The 22,194-nt window shown below is 39.1% G+C and overlaps 1 protein-coding gene across 1 annotated transcript in view; it reads left to right on the top strand.

The window, feature by feature from the left end:
• Window positions 1-229: 229 nt before the first annotated feature.
• Window positions 230-22,194, top strand: part of RBM27 (RNA binding motif protein 27) — a 40,156-nt gene continuing 18,191 nt past the window's right edge. Inside the window, exons 1-11 of the mRNA XM_065409051.1 lie at window positions 230-288; window positions 4,329-4,447; window positions 6,693-6,817; window positions 9,195-9,286; window positions 9,782-9,975; window positions 10,785-11,045; window positions 11,664-11,903; window positions 14,592-14,726; window positions 18,521-18,670; window positions 20,477-20,624; window positions 20,957-21,107. Coding sequence (XP_065265123.1) covers window positions 230-288; window positions 4,329-4,447; window positions 6,693-6,817; window positions 9,195-9,286; window positions 9,782-9,975; window positions 10,785-11,045; window positions 11,664-11,903; window positions 14,592-14,726; window positions 18,521-18,670; window positions 20,477-20,624; window positions 20,957-21,107 — 1,674 coding nt within the window. The remainder of the gene's footprint in view (window positions 289-4,328; window positions 4,448-6,692; window positions 6,818-9,194; window positions 9,287-9,781; window positions 9,976-10,784; window positions 11,046-11,663; window positions 11,904-14,591; window positions 14,727-18,520; window positions 18,671-20,476; window positions 20,625-20,956; window positions 21,108-22,194) is intronic.

Below are 22,194 nucleotides of genomic sequence, written 5' to 3'. Positions count from 1 at the left end.
CATACCCGGCCATGTGATTGGTGGCCGTGACCGGGGTCCCGCCCCCGTTGGCAACCAGCAGTTTACGTTGTGTGCGGGTGGTTAGTTCCTGTACTAGGCCCTGGCGGGGGGAGGGGGCTGCTGGCGAGTAACTGCCCTGGGGGAGGCGGGGTCCGAGCCGGCGCTGGGGGCCTGGGGCCATGGTGTCCGGGGTGTAACGGAGGCGCCGGGCGGAGCAGCGGGGGGCACCATGATCATTGAGAACGTGGACGCCCTCAAGACCTGGCTGGCCAAGTTACTGGAGCCGATGTGAGTGAGGGGGAGGGGGAGGGGGCGGCGGCCCGGGAGGGCAGCGGGGGGGTGGGCGCTGGCGGGGGTCACTGGGAAGGTTGGGGGCGTGTGTGGGCCGGAGGCCCCAGGGTGCGAGGGGCCTGTGTGGCGATGGGGGGGGGGGCTGCCTTGTTGCTGGCACGGGAGACAATGGGGGGTGCCGTGGGGGGGTGAGGGTGTTCATGGGGGGCGGGAAACTCGGGGGATGAAATGTGTTGCCCGCTGAAAACGTCTTGGCTGTCTCTAAAACTGATACTCCACCACTGGCCCCCACTCGGGCTCGCAAATAAACTTCTGGGCTCGGCCAGCGAGTTCCCTGGCACCCCAGGCGCCTGCGAGGCAATGTCCATATTCCCCCTGTCCGAAAGGTGCCCTGGGCTCTGCCCCTGGTATGCGGGCTGGGCGGGGGGGTAGGCCAAGGGGACAGAGGCAAGAATGTCCATGCACTGGGTTAGTGGCAGGGCCTAGTTCATGCGGCAGCTTCTGTATTGTCACACTCCTATGCTGGCTCATACTTTTCAGTAAACAGAGCGTCTCCTAGAGACTGTCCTTTTTAAATGGTCTGAGCGCAGGACTGGGGTCCAGGGACCTTCTGTGGTCTAATCATAGCTCTGCTACTGATGCCCTCTTTGGCCTTGGGGAAGTTATTTAAATCTCCCTGGTCCTCTTGTAAAATGGGAATAATACTTGTTTTCCTACTTCACAGAAGTGTGAAGGATTAATTAGTTAACACTTGCACCGTGCTTTGCAGACAGAATATGTGGCACTTGCACCATATTTTGAGGGTTTGGGAGTTTTTGGCTTCAGTGTCCATTTAATCTTCAACTGTGCAACATGAGTTCACTTCCCCCCCCTCCCCAACACACAATATATATATAAAATAGTTCATAAAATAAATCTTTAGTCACATTGAAAAGGTGGCAAAAGTTAACACTCAAAATCCACTCTTGAGGATCTGCAGGAAACTTCCCAGTCAAACTTCTGAAGGATTTTGATAATGTGCCATTTTTCTGTAATTACAAAGAAATGTCGTTCTAAAAGAGTCCCTGATGTACTGGGTAAATATTTGTAAAATACACCTCTACCTCGATATAACGGGAGCCAAAAAATCTTACCGTGTTATAGGTGAAACCGCATTATATTGAACTTGCTTTGATCCACCGGAGTGCGCAGCCCTGACCCCCCGGAGCACTGCTTTACCGCGTTATAGCCAAATTCATGTTATATCAGGTAGCTTTATATTGAGGTAGAGGTCTATGTATAAATGCACACTCACTTCATAAAATGTTTGCCAGAAACAGGGCTTTCCTATCATGAAAGCTGTGGGACGGGGTTGTTGGGGGGGAGGGGGGAATGGAATTATCTGAATTTTTTAGTTTTTATACAGAGGAAAATAGAGGCCTATGTGAATTCACAGTTGTGGAATTTATAAGCTATTAGTAATCTACTTTTTATCACTGACTATATTCTGTATTTGTGTTTGTCCATTTGAAAATTTGGGGAGGTCCTACAACGAGACTGGCTACAATCTGTTAAATAGCACAGTTTTGTAAAATAATTGTCTGTATACAGATACACTATAAAAGTTATTGCAGACTAGTTTTGTTACATATTTACATGAGGAGTTGTTAAAGACTTTACTAACTCGTATGTAATTATTAAAAGAAATAAACATTGATATTACTCTCCACTTTGCTATAACAATATTAGGGGTCTGTCCTAAACCTATAACAGCAAAGAAATAGAGACTGGCTGAAACTTTTCCCCATTTCCTATTACCAATGGATGTTTGAAAATTTAAAGTATAATGTTTGTACTTACAGTGTGGTTCTTTTCCTCTGAATACTTTAACTTTTCACTTGCATTAATTTTGATACAAAAGCTTAAATTGAGAATTACAGTATCATGTCTTTATTTTAATTAAAAAAAAAAAGCCTCCAGATGTTCATCTAGCACAGGGGTCGGCAACCTTTCAGAAGTGGTGTGCCGAGTCTTCATTTATTCATCTAATTTAAGATTTTGCATGCATGTAATACATTTTAACGTTTTTAGAAGGTCTCTTTCTATAAGTCTGTAATATATAACTAAACTATTGTTGTATGTAAAGTAAATAAGGTTTTTAAAATGTTTAAGAAGTTTCCTTTAAAATTAAATTAAAATGCAGAGTCCCCTAGACCAGTGGCCAGGACTCGGGCAGTGTGAGTGCCACTGAAAATCAGCTCGCATGCTGCCTTTGGCACTCGTGCCATAGGTTGCTTACCCCTGATCTAGCATATTACTGTCTACAGTCTCTATTAAATCATCTGTCTTCATTATTGATTCTGATCGTCCTTCTAACCTGAGCACTTTCAGACTTCTGGTACCAAAGCTGTACTCTGAATGAATTTCAGCTGGAGACCAGGGTTCTTGGCAAACAGTGTTAGAATTTCTTTGTGGTGGTGGTTGTGCATTTGAGATCAATGAGGAGTGAACGTGCAGCACAGATCCTTTCCGGGGTATAATAAGCACTTTATGCAAGTTTCTGTTATATAATAAGCAAGTGCTAGAATATCCCAGTGGGTCATCCTGAGAGAAATTGGGATGCTAAAGAGGGAGGGGGAAAGTTTAAAATAAAAAAACATGTTTAGAGGGGATGGAAGCTCTCCCTTTTTTTGCAACCCCTGAAGCTTTTTCTTTTCATTAAATTGTACATGGGGACTGGCATGGAACATATCAACCACACTTTTACAAACATTATAACCTTCCACTTTTTTTTTTTTTTTTTTTTTTTTTGGATTAACCCTTTTCATTACTGTATTTCTGTACGTCCTTTTGAAACATAAAATGTTTTTTCCTGCAACCATCCTGGAAATAAGCGAGCAAATTAATAGGGTGTAGAGGTGATTGAATATTTAATTGTGAAGTTTTGCATTTTTCAACAAATAATTTGTTACAAGTTTAAGGCTTCTAAACTGTTTGCTATGTCTAGTGTGCTTTATATTGACAATTCCAAAAGCAAGCAAATGTTGACAGTCAAAGGTTATTTAGAATCTTTTTTTTTTTTTTTTAAATAATGAACTTAGAATAAATACAAATACATACCCCTGGCATTTTGGGGTCCTCTGCATCTATTCACCTAGCTGCTACATTTGTTGCATTGTATAATGCTTCACTATTGGCAAGTAGGTTCTCATTTTTGAACGTTTTCTGATGACTGAACAGTGTATGATATAAAGCAACCTTCAGTTTAACCAGTGGTACCAGAGCATTGTAGTACAAAGGGAGGATGTGTTTCTAGTGATCTTCACATAGCCAAATAAAGGCTGTTGGGCTGTGAGTGTAATGTAATAAGTTTGTGATAATAAAGGCACTTTTAGATAGTGAAATCTCTACCTTGAGAGTACTGTGGAAGAAAAGAAAGAAGGTTTGCATGTTGGCTTCATTCTTTTCACTTGTGCTCCTGTGTGATGAAACTGTGTACGTAATACACATTTTTCAGATCTCTTCCTGGTGAGATGTGTTTGGTTAGTCTATTTTGGTTGTTAAGACATCATACAACATTTCCACTGTGGAACAATCTTCCAGGTCATTTTTCTGTAAGTTTCTTTCATTAATGGTGGGGCACAGTTGTTTTGGGTGTGCTTTGGTAAGGGGGAGTTGGCCAGAAATTATAGCATCTGCTTGATTGACCTAAGAATTGTATTATGGTGTTTTTCACAAGCAAAGCCAAAGAATAAGCACAAGGCATGGAAGCTTTTTCTGACATTGTTAGTGGAGCACAAAATAAAATCGAAACAGCTCACTGGTGTGCAACAATGGCAGAAACTGCTCTGTGACACTGGAGCCAGGTGCAACTGTGATGTTACTGGATTGCACGATATTATCCTAAAAGTCCAACAACATGCATTGCCAGAAGATTGTCTTGATGATGCCTTTATAACTACTGTGATTGTCCAGAATGTAATTTCTAGTGATTTTCAACGTTGTTTAACAAAATCAATTTGTACGTTGCTAAGAATTTTTTTCCCTCTCCTCGTCAGATGTGATGCAGACCCTTCAGCCTTAGCTAACTATGTTGTGGCATTAGTCAAGAAAGACAAACCAGAGAAAGAGCTGAAGGCTTTCTGTGCTGATCAGCTAGACGTCTTTCTGCAGAAAGGTACTTTTTCTGCTTTCTTTGTAACTACGTAGCTTAATATTCAACATAATTTATAAAATTTAAATGCAATTATTAAATTGTGATTAGTGGTTAACAGTTGGAAGGTTGTTGTTCTGCAACATCATAGTTAAAGTTTAGAAAGGATTGTATAAAGTTTGTCATGTTGGGGCCTACTCTTTTCTTCCCATATACAAGTATATTGCATTCATAATGAGATTTAGCATTTTTTGCCGGTAAATGAAGGATCAAAGGTTCCAAGATCTGATTTTTAAACAATTTCAATTGAGTTAAAGCCTGTTAAGCAAAAATTAACACTTAATTTCCTTAAACACTAGTGGCCAGGTTTACAAAACAAAATTGGGCCATACATAAGTTTCACAACAGGAGCTATCAGGTGTAGAGTACTTCTGAAAATCTGGCCCTTATTTAAGTGCCAAAATGGAAGCTCAGTTCCAATTGAAAATCTGGCCCCAAATATGGGTGCTGAGAACTTGGAAATCTGACCCTTAGTGGCCAAATTAGTGGGTATGGTGGGATGAGATTGCTTTTAAACATGAGTAATGAAGATGACGAACTTTCACAACACCGAGGATTTGAGGTATTTCCTGGGTGCCTGTTTCTCACCAGCTCCTCAACAGGATGGAACCATTTTATTATAATAGATGGAAACTTCAGGGCTCAAAGGTGCTACTTCACTCCTGTGCCTAACTAAATCCTCCTCCTCATTGCTGGTAGTGAACCCAATGCCATCTTTGTAATGTCAGATCAGAGACTTGATATTCTGGGACAAATTTATCTCAGGTGTAACTCCATTGACTTCAGCAGAGTTATACTAAGACTTATATTGTCCTTTAAAGTACAAATGCCCACTTGCAAATGTCTCTAAAATAACTAGGGTTGAGTGTGATAAGAGGTGAAATTCAAACAGCCTTTGAATTTTGACTAAAAAGGGGCTCTTATAGAAAAAAGTCATTTTGTAAGAACCCCCTTTTTATTGAAAACTGGAGAGCTGTTTGATCTCCCTCCTCCGCTTCTGATTTTTGTGAGGAGCCCTTCCTATTCATGCAGCCAGAATTGAAATGCCATTAAAACCCTTATCTCTTGTCTATGCTTTGAATTTTAAGCAAGTTGAGCACAAGCACAGCTCCTCCTGCATTAACAATGGTGAAAGCTGCAGCGTAGACAGCACACCATTATTTTTGTCATCATCTAGACTTGCTTTGAGCATCTTTCAATGATTTGATGATAAAAATGTCAGTGTGTCTACACTATTGCTTCCACCCTGAAAGCTGTACTGTATCTAGACCAAAAATTGCCTAAAACTCTCAGTGCAGGCATGAACTCTGTTTACTATAAGTGTTTTAATTAACTAGGTTAAAGAAAACTGACTCTCAAGCTAGACCTACTAGATATCGCAAAAAGAATTCAGCAGTTGAAGTCAAATGATTCTATAAGGGTTATTCCTTGTGCACAGAATGTGAAAAGTTAATACATCACACACAGCCTGCATGCATGCAGTAGTTACAGTATAGAAGCTCTGGTAAGAGGAATAAATAAACCAGAGGTTAGGACTCAATTGCTAAGGTCAAGTTGATGGAATTAAAACTTTAGGGATTTTGAAATATTAAACTTTCACTTGCTAATAAATGTAGAATGGTGGGTTGTATTTTTGCATTTTTTTTTTTAAGCCTATATTGAATGGACTGCATTGTCCAGGAAGTGGAAATGGAGATACGGAACCTCTCGTTTCTAGGCCACTGGTTCAAGTGAAGACCAATTTAATAGAGTCTGTAACTTAGTACTTCTCAATGGCCTTTTGGGATCCACTGTGAAATTTTGTCTTGTTTCCTGTGGATGAGTGTCTACGTCACAAAAATTGCTGGTGTCGGCAATCTTATTACAGAGACAAAAATCGAATGAGCAATTGAGATAGTGGTGTATTCAGTCCTAAAAGTGGTCCCTTCACCACAAATTGAGATGTATTAGCAGGGCTATGTGGCGTTGTCCAGGCTGCTTCCTATTGTGTACCTATGTCTATAGCTGTATAGAAAACATCATTTTTTAGGGCTGTCATTCCAGTACCTAACACCACTAAAATTCACACAAATTTAAGATAAGGATTTTTTTTTAAGTAATACTATTTTGTGGTTGGATTTTGGGGAATTGTCTTATCAACATAGTCCTTCCTGACAATAGACTTAAGTCAAGATGTATAATCAAGTTTTGTGTGTATCTTTCTCCTCAGAAACTTCAGGTTTTGTAGATAAACTATTTGAAAGTCTGTACACAAAGAACTACCTTCCTTCCCTTGAACCAGCAAAACTAGAACCGAAGCCTGCAGGTCAGGAAAAAGAAGAAATCAAAGAGGAGGTAATATTAACTTCCCATCCACCTGCTGCTGTGAGCTTCTCAAACTAGTCCCTCCACCGTCCGCTTTTGTAGGAAGTTGTTATAAAAACAAAACATGCTCTGAACAGGCTCTTTTGTGGCTAATGGTCTGTGCTACCATCTCTGAGCTTGCAGGAATACTGTAAAGGTGGTGTGGTCTGTCCATTGGGTAAGGGAGCATTTTGTGTCCTTTTGCAGACACCTCCCTTTGATCAGTGTGGGAGTAGCATTCCGAACTCTCATTCGGCCCTCCTTGGCAGTGAGGAATGACTCTACAATGGACAGATTTAAGGAATGGGGAATGATGTAAGGGTCTTGTTAGCTACCTCAAAAGATGCATGTAGATTTCCAAAAGACCACTACTCTAGGTGTAGCTATTGTGTATGCAGTATTAAATGCATAACAAATGGGTTTTTTTAGAAAAGTTGTTACCAATTAAACATGTTAGCAAGCTTTTTTTTTTTTTTAAGGAATTATCCTGGATATAATACAGCTTTCTTTCCACAGCAGCTGCTTTTTATACTCCTATTCATTGTTGCCAACAATAATAAAAATGTTTAAAAATGGAGGCGCCAAGGTGTGTGCCCATCATCAGCCTTGGTCACTTCATTTGTATATTGTACCCCTTTCCACTACCTCTTTTTATTTTAGTTGTCTTTTTAGGTTGTGTATTCCCCAGCACAGGGAACCTCTTTCTACAAGTTTGTAAAACACCTAGCATAGTGGTGCCCTGATCCTGATTGGAGTGTTTGATAGAGAATGCAATAGAAATAATTCTCTGTTCTCTGGATGTACTGTCATCATGGTTCAGTGAGATTCACAAGCCTGATTTAAGTGATGTAGTTATTACAGAAAAGAGCTGGCTATATTTAGATAAGGTCAGATGGGATATATGATATTCTGACCCCCTTCTCCCACTTCATGTGCATGTATATCATGTACTCTTAGGACTACTAGAAGTTTCCCTTCTAAAATCTCTCCTTGATAAGTGAACAGTTGGGAAACACGGCTTAAGACAAGTACCTCTAAATGGATTTTTCATATATCCACTGTTGTCTGAGAGTCTACATATAGATATTGGAAATATCTTACTATACTTTTGTGGTCCCGTCGGCAATGTCAGCAATCAGCCGAAGGTCATGGAGGCAGTAAATGATCACACGTTGCGAACTGTCAGTCAGGCCTCCAAAGAATAGTCATGTAACCTTGGGTTTTGGAAGGGGAGACATTTCTCTGCTAAAAGTGTAACTTAGTGTAGATTTACATCTACGCTGTTCAATCTAGCTATTTCTAGGTTGCCCTTCATTGTATCTAAGGACCATCTCTTCATACCAAAATTCTAATTCTGAAATACCATTTGATCCTGAGTGAAAGTTTATCATACTGCATCCTTATAAGTCTATCACTTCTTTTGATGCCATAACACTTGTATTTAGCTATGATCGTTCATGTTAGAACAGATCTTAAAATTGCCATTGTTCTCTTGGTTTAGAATTGGGTATTTGGGTTTCTTATGTGGGGTTGCATGGGATCAGGACATCATATAGCCAGTCCTAGACCAGAATGTCTTTTAAACTCATTGTGAAACGTCATTTGCTGTACATCTAGAGATGTTTTGGGATTCCCTGTAAATGGAATGACACAAGCTAAAATAATGCAGACAAAGGAAGAATCTTAAACTAAAATATAGTTATCTTGAAGCTTTTATAGAAGAACATTGCTGTTGCCATCAAAATTATTAATAATTTAGAAGTGATGCACTGTTTGGAACAAAATGGCTACAAATAAACTTAGAAACAGTACAAGGATCTTTTTCAAACAGACCAAGTTATGGTGGAGCTGAGTAAAAACACCAGTGAAATTGTTTTTGGCTTTTGTTAATTTTTGTAAGAGGTATGACCTGTACAGTACTATCCAAATATATGAATAATTTACCACATCCAGAATTCATATTAATGATGCAACTACATATGAAAGAAGGCCTGCAAAGCTGCATAGTTTTAAGTTCCTGTTGTCTGGGAAATCGTATGTAGGAGATCCTATTTGCTTACAGTAAGGAACCCTGCAACCAATTAGAGGATGACACACTGTTTTTCTTTAACTTCAACACCTCCTGTATAATGTAAATTTAACCCAAAAATAGTCTTCTAATTTTGGAAAGCTTTACTGACAAAGGGAAACTAAAAGCTTTTAAAAAGACATGAAGATTTACAACCCTGCTGCTTTGTTACATACACATTTAGCATAGGTGTCCTGTTGTCTTAAACAGCTGCTAGCTGTGGTTTGAACTAAATCTAGGTTTATTTCTTTGTATTTTTTAAAGCTGTTTATGTTTAATGATGTGGTGTTTGTTAAATAGATATTTCAAGAGTCGTTTGAGGAAGAACGAGATGGCAGGAAAAAGAAGTATCCTAGCCCACAGAGAAACCGTTTAGATTCTAATGAACAAAGGTTAGTATTGCCGTTTAATCACAAGATGTTCATCTCTTTCCCTTTCCTTGCTGGCCAGACTCTTTAACTGTGGATTTTCACCTCTTGAGGCAGTAATTTTACCAGAATGCCTACTCGGTCCTCCCTCCCCTTCTGCCATCAACCTCCAGTAGCTCTTTGATAGAACATAGTCTCCTCTGAGAACACCGCAAAGTGTCCCACGGGCTGGTGCTTAGGGATATTTAAGAGTTCCATCTATTCACCCACATTTCAGAAAGGAGAGAGAGTAGAAGAACATTGGGGTTTTTTTTATGCACAATATTAACAGCAGCTGATGATGTTGTCCATTCCAGGAACCTGTTCGTTCTTGTGAGACAGCATGGCTATAGAGGCACATGTGGGTGCCACTGTCTGAGTATAGTAAGGAGGGAAGAACATTTACCATTTGTGACTCCAAAGTTGTTCCGTGGCTTTGTTTCTCTCAATATATGTGGCTTATACATACATGACTTACAGAACCAGAGAGAGAAAGAGAGATGATGGCAAATGGAGAGACTATGACAGATACTATGATCGGAATGATTTATATAGAGACAAATACGACTGGCGAAGAGGCAGGAGTAAAAGTCGTAGTAAAAGCAGAGGGTTAAGCCGAAGTCGTAGCCGCAGCGGGGGTAGAAGCAAAGACCGGGATCTGAACAGAAATATTGGTGAGTAGCCAAAAAGTTGCACTGGAAGAACATCTGACTCATTGTAGTGATTAATGCAAAATGTATAAACAAACAGAAGTTGGATGCCTGTGAGTTGTTTAAGAACACTAGCTATGGAACTGGCTTGGAGAAGTACATGCTGCTGACATAATTAAACCAATTAAGACGCTGTTCTGTAGTGTAGTATAGTCAGGGGAATTAGGTTTTTTTTTAAACTCCATTTTAATTTATTCATAAGTGTATTCCAGTGGATGTATGCTTCTGGTATTGTGCTGTCTGTTGATAAAACATACTATTGTTCCAAAATGCTGGTATCTTTTTATGCAGAAGTTGATTTATTCCTATAAAATTGTTTCAATTTTAGAAGATGGTATTTTTTAATACTTAAATGGAATGATGGCATCGTGTTCTATTGGTCTTGTATAGGGAATCCAGGAACTGAAGCGATTGGCAGAATAAAGTGTTGTGTATTTCAGGGTATATTAAGGAGTGTTTGTCATTCATTCAACATTAGAGGGAAAAGTTGCTTTCATTTTCAAGAAAGGAAAATGGTTGGATGAATGTGAGCTTTGTGAGAGCAATGATCAGTTTCTGAGGTGGAAACTCCTTCGATGTCTTGGGTCTACAGTTCTAGCATTTTAAGAAAAGTAATTTTACACAAACAGTATAAACATTCTACGTTCTGCATGGTGAATACGTGAGTTTGTATTACTGTGTAATGTCCACTAACCATCTATGCATTCTATTTCTCCATACCTAACAAAAGCATGAAAACTTACCTGGTTTATTTTGCTAATTTTTTTTTAAAGCGGAACACAAAGAGAGAGCAAAATTCAAGAGTGAAAGGAATGACATGGAGAGCTCATATAACCCAGTGTCTTTGTCATCCAGTAATTCTACTGAACAGTATTCCTCTGCGCAGTCTATTCCCAGTGCTGTTACCGTGATTGCACCTGCTCACCATCCTGAGAACACAACAGAGAGTTGGTCAAATTATTATAACAATCATAGTGTTCCCAATTCATTTGGCAGAAACCCTCCTCCTAAAAGACGATGTCGAGATTATGATGGTAAGGAAGCTATTGTTTTCTCTCCAACTTCTTCCCTAGTGTCTTATTTCTTACCTCTCACATATTCTTTTATTTTTAAATATATCTACTAAATTCTGCAGTAAATGAAGATTAAGTGGTAGGTAGATTCTTTTTAATGTAAGGGTACATATGAACCTGCAGTTTGCTTGGATAAGACTTAATCTTGCTGGAAGTGGTTTACTTGAAATCTGACAATTTTTGGCACTGCCAGGAATGTATTAAGTTCATAATTCTACGGGCGTGCCTTCGCAAATACTTCAGCCAGTAGCAGTCTTCAGATTATAGGGTTTGACATAAAACAGGTGGTGATTCTGTCTCCCTTACCTACCCATCCCCCATGTCGCTGTTGAAGTTTGTACACTGTTGTGGAAACAGTTCAGATTCTTTGACGCTAAACTAATATTCCAACTGGAATTCTAGTTTGAAGTTTTATTTAATGGTGTGAAATGTTAGATCAGAATATGCTGGACTTCTTAAATGCATCTATTTGTTCTTTAGTGAGAAATCACGGAAATAGTGATACTTGATTAAATCTTATAGTCATCACTTTTGAAGTTCTTGAAAAATGGTAATGAAATTGTCTGTCTGTCTTTGCAGAGCGAGGATTTTGTGTACTTGGCGACCTTTGCCAATTTGATCATGGAAATGACCCTTTAGTAGTAGATGAAGTTTCATTGCCAAGCATGATTCCTTTTCCACCACCACCCCCAGGACTCCCCCCTCCTCCTCCTCCTGGTATGCTAATGCCTCCAATGCCAGGTCCAGCTCACAATATGAGAATGCCAGGCCCACAAGTACATCCTCGGCCACCACCTCCGGTCGTGCTTCCTGTATCAAGTAAGTTAAAATATTGCAGTAGGTTATTTTGTAGTCCTAGTATGAATTACTTGGCTCCTGTTAAAAGAAATACTTTTATTTACCCAAAGTAACACATTGTTCTAGCTTCTTAGCTATCTGTGTGCTGTACAAAACATTTACTAAAATGAAACTTGGAAGGCAGTTTTAAAAATGTAGTGTTCACAGCACTATAAATGACTAATATAGAAACTAGAGACACGGTGGGGAATCTAACCATCCCCCATCCATCAGTGTAGGATTGAGCATTTAGATTCATGCACTTAGCACTTCAGTCTCCAATAAGGCTCACTATAGATTCAGTATAATATATCCCTTTGATTAGTAGATACTCAGGACTCAAAGCATGTTAAATACAAAGGAATAGATGCAGCTATTCATATACATGGGGCTGATTATTGCTGACAATTAGTTTAGATGACTTTTTTAGGTTAGTCTAGTCAAAAGATTCTCACATTAGTTTGAAACTCCTTACCAATCATATAATATTCAAATAACTAATTTTAAGGAAAATGTGTGCTGTCATCAAAACTGAACTAGCTTACAGGCAGAGGTTTCAAGTTCTGTAGTTGTCCTACTAGACTTGGTAATAAAGCATATCATACTTAATAATATTTTTCAAAATTTCCTCTCTTAGGTGTAGAATGTCCAAAATAAAGAGGATGCATTCTAGCACATCTAACACTTCTGGTTGATTAGGGTTTTTTGGCTTGTCAGTGGTGGCTGAGTTTCCCTAGCCACTTCTCTACTATATCCCAATGTATTTTGCTGGTTCTGAGAAATGTTGGGGCATAAATTGTGCCTGTGAGAAGAATTTTGCAGAATACTGGAAACATGTACACTGTGTTCCAGCACTGTTTTATTCATTACATCAACACAGTACATGTGGCATTCTGTGGACTAGTCAGCCAGCTGTTGTGGGAATAGGAATAGTCATACTCCATCAGAACTCTCCAAGCATTCAGCATTTGGGCCTCCTGTAAATTTTTCAGATAAGTGATGTTCAGAAAAGTGTGTGAATGTGAGGTTTAATAATTCATACAATCTTTTTTTGAGGATTGAGTTTGCTAGCCTTCCCCCCAAAAATAGTGCTATTGACCAACTTGTGTGCAAAACTTATAAAGACTTCTGAAATGGCTTCAGGATTTAAGAACTGTGTGGTGATACATTTAACTTTTATGTTTGTATTAAAAATATAAGAAAATGAAATTAAAATCATCTGGATATGGAAAAACATATGCACGCCTCCCCTCCCTCCCCCCCAAACGAGTACATCTGATCAGCAGGAAAACTACTTGGAGCTGCTTACCACCTTTTTTTTTTTTTGCTCAATAGAATACAGACTATAGTGTGCTGTCTGATCATGGTTGAAACCTTATTAATTGGATGCATATCATGATTAAGCCACTGTTCTGTGGACCCTTAAAATATGAATAAAAAATCAAAGCTGTTCTCAGTTTTGTACTGGACTTAAGTAAGTAGAAAAGAACATAGTAAAATAACTCTGAGCTTGAACACAAAAATGCTTCTGTCCACAAAAGGGTTAATTCTTGTCCTTTCAGTTCTTCTTTTAGACCTGTAGTCTAAACCCGGGGTTCTCACAACAAAATTTTTGGTGGCCTCAGAGTGTGGTGGCCACTATGATAATTTTTCCTAAAACACTTAATTAACTTTACGAAAAATTAATATATATGCACATGTACATGTCCAAATCATAGTAATTTATTTATGCAAGGTTTTTTTGCAAGCTCAATAATAAAAATAGCATACAGTTGTCTCTATCCTTTACTGGACCTAAACAGAACAGAAACACAAATAAGGTGCTTTGCATGTTCTTGTCTTTTTTGTTTTGTGTTGTTAAGCTAGCTGGGAGGCTGTGAAAAGTGATATTAATAAACATGCAAATATCACTTTTCACAGCAGACTTACTCAGCCCTGGCAAGCCGGGAGACAAATTAAGCCTTGGATGGGGATGTGGGTAGGGAGGCGGTGGGAGCTGGGGGTGATGTAGTGGATGGGTGAGTGGCCGGAGGATCCAGCAAGGACTGGGGGTGGTGCACGAGGGGCCGGGGGACAGCCCAAGGCCAAAGCCCACTGCCGCATGGCCGGAACCCGCCACCCCGCAGGGATGAAGCTGGAAGCCTGAACCCCACCGCCATGGAGAAGATGGGGAACTCACACCAGCTGTCTGCTCCTCTGGCGTTTGTGGCTCCAGGGGAGGATCACTGCTTTACGCCCGCCCCTCAATCACCATCCGGAAGGCTGTGGCCACAAGAAAAGCCGCTGGTGGCCACATTTGAGAAATGCTGGCTAAACAGCGCTATTGTGATCTCTTGCTCTCAATGAGATTTTATTCCCCTGGTGGAAGTGAGGGAGGATCTGTTCTAGCAAATGTAAGCCCTAACAATAATAGTTACTGTCTCCAAGGGAAGAGAGAGTGCCTTTTAGTTTAAAGCTTTATTCTTTCTGATAAAATATCATTGAATAAATAACCCAAATCACGTTTCATATACAGAATGTTTTTATTACTCTCAGATTAGAAAATATTGCAATCTCAAGAAACTTGGTTATAGTAAAGGCTGAGTATAAATGTACAAACAGTTCAGTCCAAACTTGTTCAGTATCTGTAGGGCTATGAAGTCAGTGATCTATTTAATGTTGTCATTATAGGACCACCTTTAACACAGTCAAGTTTGATGAATAACCGTGACCAGCCTCGGACAAGTGCGGTGCCCAATCTTGCACCAGTGGGAGCAAGACTACCTCCTCCTTTACCCCAGAACCTACTGTATACAGTATCAGAACGTAAGCAAGTGTCTTTTAATCTGCCTGGGATAAAATAGAGTTAAAACTACTTCTGGTAATGTTGTATAATATAAATGGTGATTACTTTTACTTTCTTGCAGTGCATACAAATCCAAAAACATTCAGTTTGGTGGCTTTCCTTTGATTAATGCTCCATTTGTTGGGGGAGAGGGGGGCAGGAGGGAGGAGAAGATAGTTTCACATTTAAATGGAATTTCATTCAGGCATCGTCTCCTTAAAGCAGTATGACCATGGCATAGGAGCTCTGCAGCCTCAGGGAATGTGGAGGATCCGGGGTGAACTAGATTTATTAGCCTCGTCTAAAACTATCAGCTTAATCCTCAGTATTTACACTTAAACTTGTAACCTTGTGTACGCTTAAACCTCTAAGTAGCGCTCTCTTCCCCCCCCCCCCCCCGTTCTCTCAGCCTTATTTTTATTTTTGGCCAGTTTTAAGGCTTCTATTCTTGATTACAGTAACATCTTTTAATTTTCTATTAAAAAAAAATATATATATATATATGCAGCTACCAAAATATGTTGTTACCAGAAAAGCAAGCTATAAAGATAAGACTTTGTTTATGTTGCGACTTCATTGTAATTATCCAAAAGAAGAATGTGTCCCTCTTTACTATGGAAAATGAAGATTTTATATAAAACATAATTGAAAGCAGTAACTGAATATATCTGTCTGGTCACTGAATAACCTTAAATGGTTAACTTAAATCCAACAATATCTTTAGTGCTACACTACTGTTGCCTGTAATGAAGAGTCGATTGGCATTTCTGTTTTCCTTGTTCTGAAGGGCAGTGTTGCTTTAGCTCACTCAGTTATCTTGCTGAAATCTTTGTTCATTTATCCCAAATACTTCCAGTCCATGTTGTCCCCACATGATTGTCCTTCAATTGCAGGGTTTTTCTTCGTGATTGATTAATCTGTCTTAATTCTTAGGATGTTACTGATGCTTTGACACTACATAAATTCTCTTAAATTCTCACTGTTGCCATCGGAACATTCAGTGACTGTGCCCTTGAAATCAGATGGGATACAACAAAGGAGCAACTAGAGGACAATTTACATATGCTTAACGGAAGTCCTCAGCAGAATCCAGAGCTAAACTGCTTTTAAAAAATATCCAAGATCAAGCATTTGTCACTCTTGCTTTTTCTGAAAGAATACATTTTAAAACTTACAGTATGTATTGGGGAAACTTCAATGGCCTCTTGGCAATGTGAAAGGCTGGTTTGGTGGATTTTTGATACTTGGTGTCAGATGAATCTCTCTATTCAGTCATTCCCCTTCCAGGCCATGCAGTATTTACTTGGAGGCTTTCCACAAATTTTAACAACTCCGGGTTTTGTGTGGGTTTTTTCCTTACACGTTTGACAGAATGAGACATCCTTGATGTGGCATTTAGAAAGAACCCACACTTGCTCTGTTTCTCCAACCTAGCTTCTCTTGTGTTCTTGGATCTTAATCGCTATCAGACCTAGGATAAATCACCCTGTTAAACGATAATAGAATATCATTTATAGAATTATGTAAAAAAAACTGCATTCAAAAATTAAACAATGTGAAATTTTAGAGTCTGCAAGTCCACTCAGTCCTACTTCTTGTTCAGACAATCGCTCAGACAAACAAGTTTGTTTACATTTGCAGGAAATAATGCTGCCTGCTTCTGGTTTACAAGGTCACCTGAAAGTGAGAACAGGCATTCTCATGGCACAGTTGTAGCCAGCGTTGCAAGATATTTATGTGCCAGATGCGCTAAAGATTGATATGTCCCTTCATGCTTCAACCACCATTCCAGGGACGTGCGTCCATGCTGATGACGGGTTCTGCTCGATAACAGTCCAAAGCAGTGTGGACTGACGTATGTTCATTTTCATTATCTGAATCAGATGCCACCAGAAGAAGGTTGATTTTCTTTTTTGATGATTCGAGTTCTGTAGTTTCCACATTAGAGTGTTGCTCTTTTAAGATTTCTGAAAGCATGCTCAACACCGCGTCCCTCTCAGATTTAGGAAGGCACTTCAGATTCTTCAACCTTGGGTCAAGTGCGGTAGCTATCTTTAGAAATCTCACATTGGTACCTTCTTTGCGTTTTGTCAGATCTGCAGTGAAAGTGTTCTTAAAATGAACAACATGTGCTTGGTCATCATCCGAGACTTCTATAACATGAAATATATGGCAGAAGGCGGGTAAAACAGAGCAGGGGACATACAATACTCCCCCAAGGAGTTCAATCACAATTTTAATTAACGCATTATTTTTTTAACAAACGTCATAAGCATGGAAGCATGTCCTCTGGAATGGTGGCTGAAGTGTGAAGGGGCATACGACTGTTTAGCATATCTGGCATGTAAATACCTTGCAATGCCGGCTACAAAAGTGCCATGCAAATGTCTGGTCTCACTTTCTGGTGGCATTGTAAATAAGAAGAGGGCAGCATTATCTCCTGTAAATATCAACAAATTTGTTTGTCTGAGGGATTGGTTGAACAAGAAGACTGAGTGGACTTGTAGGCTCTGAAGTTTTACATTGTTTTATTTTTGAGTGCAGTTATGTAATACACAAAAAATCTACATTTGTAAGTTGCACTTTCATGACAAAGAGATGGCACTACAGTACTTGTATGAGATGAGTTGAAAAATACTATTTCTTTTGTTTATCATTTTTACAGTGCAAATATTTGTAATAAAATATACACGTTGATTTCAGTTACAAAACAGAATACAATATATATGAAAATATAGAAAAATATCCAACATATTTAATAAATTTCAATTGGTATTTTATTGTTTAACAGTGCGATTCAAACTGCGATTAATCGCAATTAATTTTTTGCGTTAACTGCAATTAGTCAACAGCCCTACTTTATCCCTTTTGATTACTGTGATCCTTAATGTCTAATTGGAGAGACAAGGTCGGTGAGGTAATATCTTGTTTTGGACCAACTTCTGTTGTGAGAGAGACAAGCTTTCAAGCTTACACAGAGTTCTTCTTTCCGGTCTTGGAGTCAGATAGCTAAATTCTGTTTGTTGGCTCATTTAGTGGGTAAATATTTTTGATCAAATGATTGCCTGGTATTTCAGCTGTCTTAGAATTATTTGAATGTAGAACATGTCTTACGTACTACACTGAGCACATAGCCCTTTTCTCAAGGAAAAGAGATTGCACAACAGAGTTCAGCTATATCATCCTGAAGGTCCATCTCCCTACCCACCCTGCCCTGCAAAATACATGGGTGTCTGCTTTGCTTCCCCTCAGGCACTGGAATATAATCAGATTTAGTGAAGAGTGCCATAAGGAAACCCTACTGCCTGACGTATTTATTAAAAATAACCTACATGGCTTAAATCTTCCTTCATTTCTGAATTGAGGACCAGCATGAAAAAGGTTGAAGTATTAACACGCCTCAAACTAGCAACAGTGACAAACTAAGTAGAACACGGGTTTACTACAGAGTTCAATAATATTACTCAAGTGTTTTAGATTGCAGGCTACGTGTATTTCTATGCCCTATTTTACTCCCATCTCTTCTCCCCACCCAAACCAGGCTCTAATTCTTGGACCTCAGCATGGTTTTCCAGGTCATGGTGGGTAGGGAGATGACCTTCAGGATGATATAGCTGAATGCTATTTTGCAATTTCTTTTCCTTGAGACAAGGGCTATGTGCTCAGTGTAGTACATCAGACGTGTTACATTCAAATCATCTTCCTCAAGGCAACTAACCTGGAATTTTGGAATTATTTAGAAATCCCTCCTATTTCTTTTTCGGTCTCCTGATAGATACGTATGAGCCAGATGGTTATAACCCTGAAGCACCTAGTATTACCAGTGCTGGTAGATCTCAGTACCGACAGTTCTTTACTAGAACACAGACACAGCGTCCAAATCTGATTGGCCTAACATCTGGGGAGATGGATACAAATCCAAGAGGTAAGAAAGGTATCTTGACACTGCTGTAACTGTTCTTATGAACAGAGTTGAGTCTGTCATCACTTGGTTTTTCTTAGTTTCAGCCTGGAACAAAGAAAAACCAATAGAGCCTTTGAACTAATGTTCAGGCATAACTTTCACACACTTTAAATGTCAAAGTTCTTATTAAAGTAGAAGATAATTTTGAATGCTAACGTGATCATCTAAAAGTTTAAAAAAAAAAAATTACTTAAAACTGATTTGCTACTGTGCAGACTAATGCAAAATACAAATCACTTTCCCTCTAATTTTCAAATGCACTCAACAAGCTCTTAGTGCAGCTGGGAGGTGAGATGGGGCAAAAAGCTTTAAGCTACCTAATCCAAAAATCGTACCCATTATAACATAAGCAGCCTGAACACTGCTTTAATGTAACAAAGGTTCATTCTGGCAACAGGGGGCACAAGAATGCCCATCCACACCAACTTCTCTCCATATACTCCCTGTGTCAGCTGAAGTAAGGGTGGTGGCAAAGGAGCTGCTGTGGCAGGTCTTGGCCACATGAGGATCTGGCTTATTTTAAGCAAGGTATCTTAATTTAAACAGACTATCACACATGAAATCTTACATCTTTTTGCGTGTGGAACTATTGCATTTATTGGGTTGAGCTGGTGTAGTTTAAATGAAGGGTTAATTCTCATGTATAAAAAAAACTTTTGCTTGCACATAACACCTGTAAGGCTTTTTTTTTTTTTTTTTTTTTTTTTTTAAATTGTTGGCGCCCAGAACAGTATTAAAGAAGCTCCCAGAGGTGGAGGAGGGTGGGGCAGAGGATCTAGTAGTGAAGTATTATTGTGGAATCTGATATGCCATTTCCATAGCATAGGATTGTGATGCCATAAACACAAGATTTACTTCACTGCAAGCTCTAAGAGACTGCTCTCTGAGAATGCATTTCAGTAACGGGGAAAATCCAGAACACTATAGGCAAATTGGTTTCAATCCCTTCTATTCTAGTTTTTCAAGGCTAAGAGAGGTGCACTTACTTTGGAAGCTGTTTTTATATTTAAAATGAAAAAATCTGTGCATCCTGTACCCTTCATTCTCACCAGTGTAACTAGTGTTACCGAAGTCTCTGGTACTTATACAAACCGTATAAAATTATGTACAGTTAAGCAAGCTTCTTTTTAGGGGAATGAGTATTTGGCATGTGGGAAGTGAAAGACTAATGGCAATAGCAGCATCTAAGCAGGATGCAATCAAGTACTAGGCAAATATTCCTCATCTCCCTAGTTCTTTTAATTGCATCCAGTTCTAAACTGCAGCTTCCCAGCACTTCTGCAGCCTCTCACCTCTGTCTTGATCTTCAGCCCAAGAAAGAAAGTCATGCTAAAAAATGTTAATTGTGGTCTGAACAGATAGGTTTCAGCCTATATTTGTGGCTTTCTTAAGGCTTTCATACTTTCTTAAATGAGTTAAATAGGCTGACACTTACTTTGGAAATTAAAGTGTGAAGTTTAATTTGAGGGTTTTTCTCTAATTTTAATATGGTGCTTGTCCAAAGTCATTTTTAAGAGAGATTCTTACCCTCCACTACTCAGCTTATTGTTAAGCTACTTACTTCCATTCTCTGAAGTAATTCCATAAACAAGATTGATCAGCTTGTCAAAACCTTTGATTTTTAGTATTAACAGCTGAACATACCCATCTGTAGTATGTATACTTGTGCTTTTCTTTAAACAAAAGCCTGCTTTTTAAACTTTAAATGTTAATTATGGGGATGTCTCGGTTAGAGCACTTTAAATAATATGCTTCTTTTTCCTCCAGCGGCCAACATTATCATCCAGACTGAAACTCCCATTTCCATTGCAAATAACAGCAGCAATGTAACCAGAGTGGTGCTTGAGCCAGACAACAGGAAAAGACCTCCAAGTAGTATGGAAGGCCCACCTGTAAAGAAACCCTGGATGGGAAAGTAAGAACTAATAAGTATAAGGCCATAAGGGACGATGAGATTATCTAAATGCAGCTGACTAATCAGTAATGTAAAATGGATTTCTTTCAGTGTTCTGAATATAATTGTCTGAGCCAGAGCGCTCTCAAAAGACTCTGGGGCTTAGTGAACAGGCTCCTGCCATTTGAGAATACAGATGTTAAATGCTACATATACCACAGTCTCATTAAATCTTGAGTTTGTCATCTACCCTTATTATAGAAGGATAAACCTAAGTAATGAACAGTAGGCTATTAAGTAGTTAATATGCAATATGTTTCCCATAAATGTTATCTCACTCTCGCTTTTTCTAGGCAAGCCAATAACCAGAATAAACCAGGATTTCTGAAAAAGAATCAGTACACTAACACCAAGCTGGAAGTTCGAAAAATCCCACCTGAGTTGAATAATATTACACGACTCAATGAACATTTCAGCAAATTTGGAACTATTGTTAACATTCAGGTAAAATCAAGATTATTTTTTTCGGATGTCTCTCTTCAATAACTTTGTCAAAAAACCATACTGTATCATTTGGGAAATCAGGATAGTTAGTGGGGAGGGCAAAAGGACTGAATCAGAAGCCTCTTGTGCCTGGTCCACTCTGCATTACTGTCTCCACTCTGTTAAAAATTAATACAGTAATTTAATTTTAATTTTTTAATTAATGGAGATATCCCATCTCCTAGAACTGGAAGGGACCTTGAAAGGTCATCAAGTCCAGCCCCCTGCCTTCACTAGCAGGACCAAGTACTGATTTTGCCCCAGATCCCCAAGTGGCCCCCTCAAGGATTGAACTCACAACCCTGGGTTTAGCAGGCCAATGCTCAAACCACTGAGCTATCCCTCCCCCCAAAGAAGTAGCTTCTAGCTGCACAGGTGCATTTTAAACTCTCAAAGCTGGGGGTGAAGCAAGGGGGTTAAGCATCGGGTCTGAAACCCCAACATTCACTGAGCACCCTACACTTGATTTTTGGAAGAGACCTGGTAAACAAAAATACTTCCTGTTTTTGTATGGGAATTGAAGATCCCATAGTATTTCTCATAAGGTCAGGGCTTTATCCAAGCATCTTTCACCAAAAGTCTCTGAGTATCAATTTACTGCCATTTTCCACCACAGGTGACTGCAATTCAGGTGATGGTGCTTGGGATTGTCTGGAATGGAACTATATAAACAAAATATTTCTAGTTCTATGGCTAAAATCTTAGTCAACTGTTTCCCACTGTTTGGCTGGGAAAGTAGCTTGGCTTCCTTTAGGCCTTTGATAAGAAAACTGAATCAAGAGTGGGACCTATGAAAATCTACCTATGTTTTGAGTTTGATATGAGTAAAGACATTTTTAGTCCAAAACTATCTAGCTTTCTCTATTAAGAATGACTTGCTCTATTGGTAGTAGTCTACCTTCCTCCAAAATAGTGTATTTAAAAAATGTAATTCCCTTTTTCATACTGGAAAATAAAATTGGTCTTTGATACTGACATTGAATAAAACATTTTTTTTCCTCAAATATATCACATGGAATTAGGAGGCTTTTCTCCTAAAAATGGAGCA

Source organism: Emys orbicularis, chromosome 8 (assembly GCF_028017835.1).
Source record: "Emys orbicularis isolate rEmyOrb1 chromosome 8, rEmyOrb1.hap1, whole genome shotgun sequence".
Classification (NCBI taxonomy): Eukaryota; Metazoa; Chordata; order Testudines; family Emydidae; genus Emys; species Emys orbicularis.
This window is presented reverse-complemented; position numbering and strand designations above follow the sequence as displayed.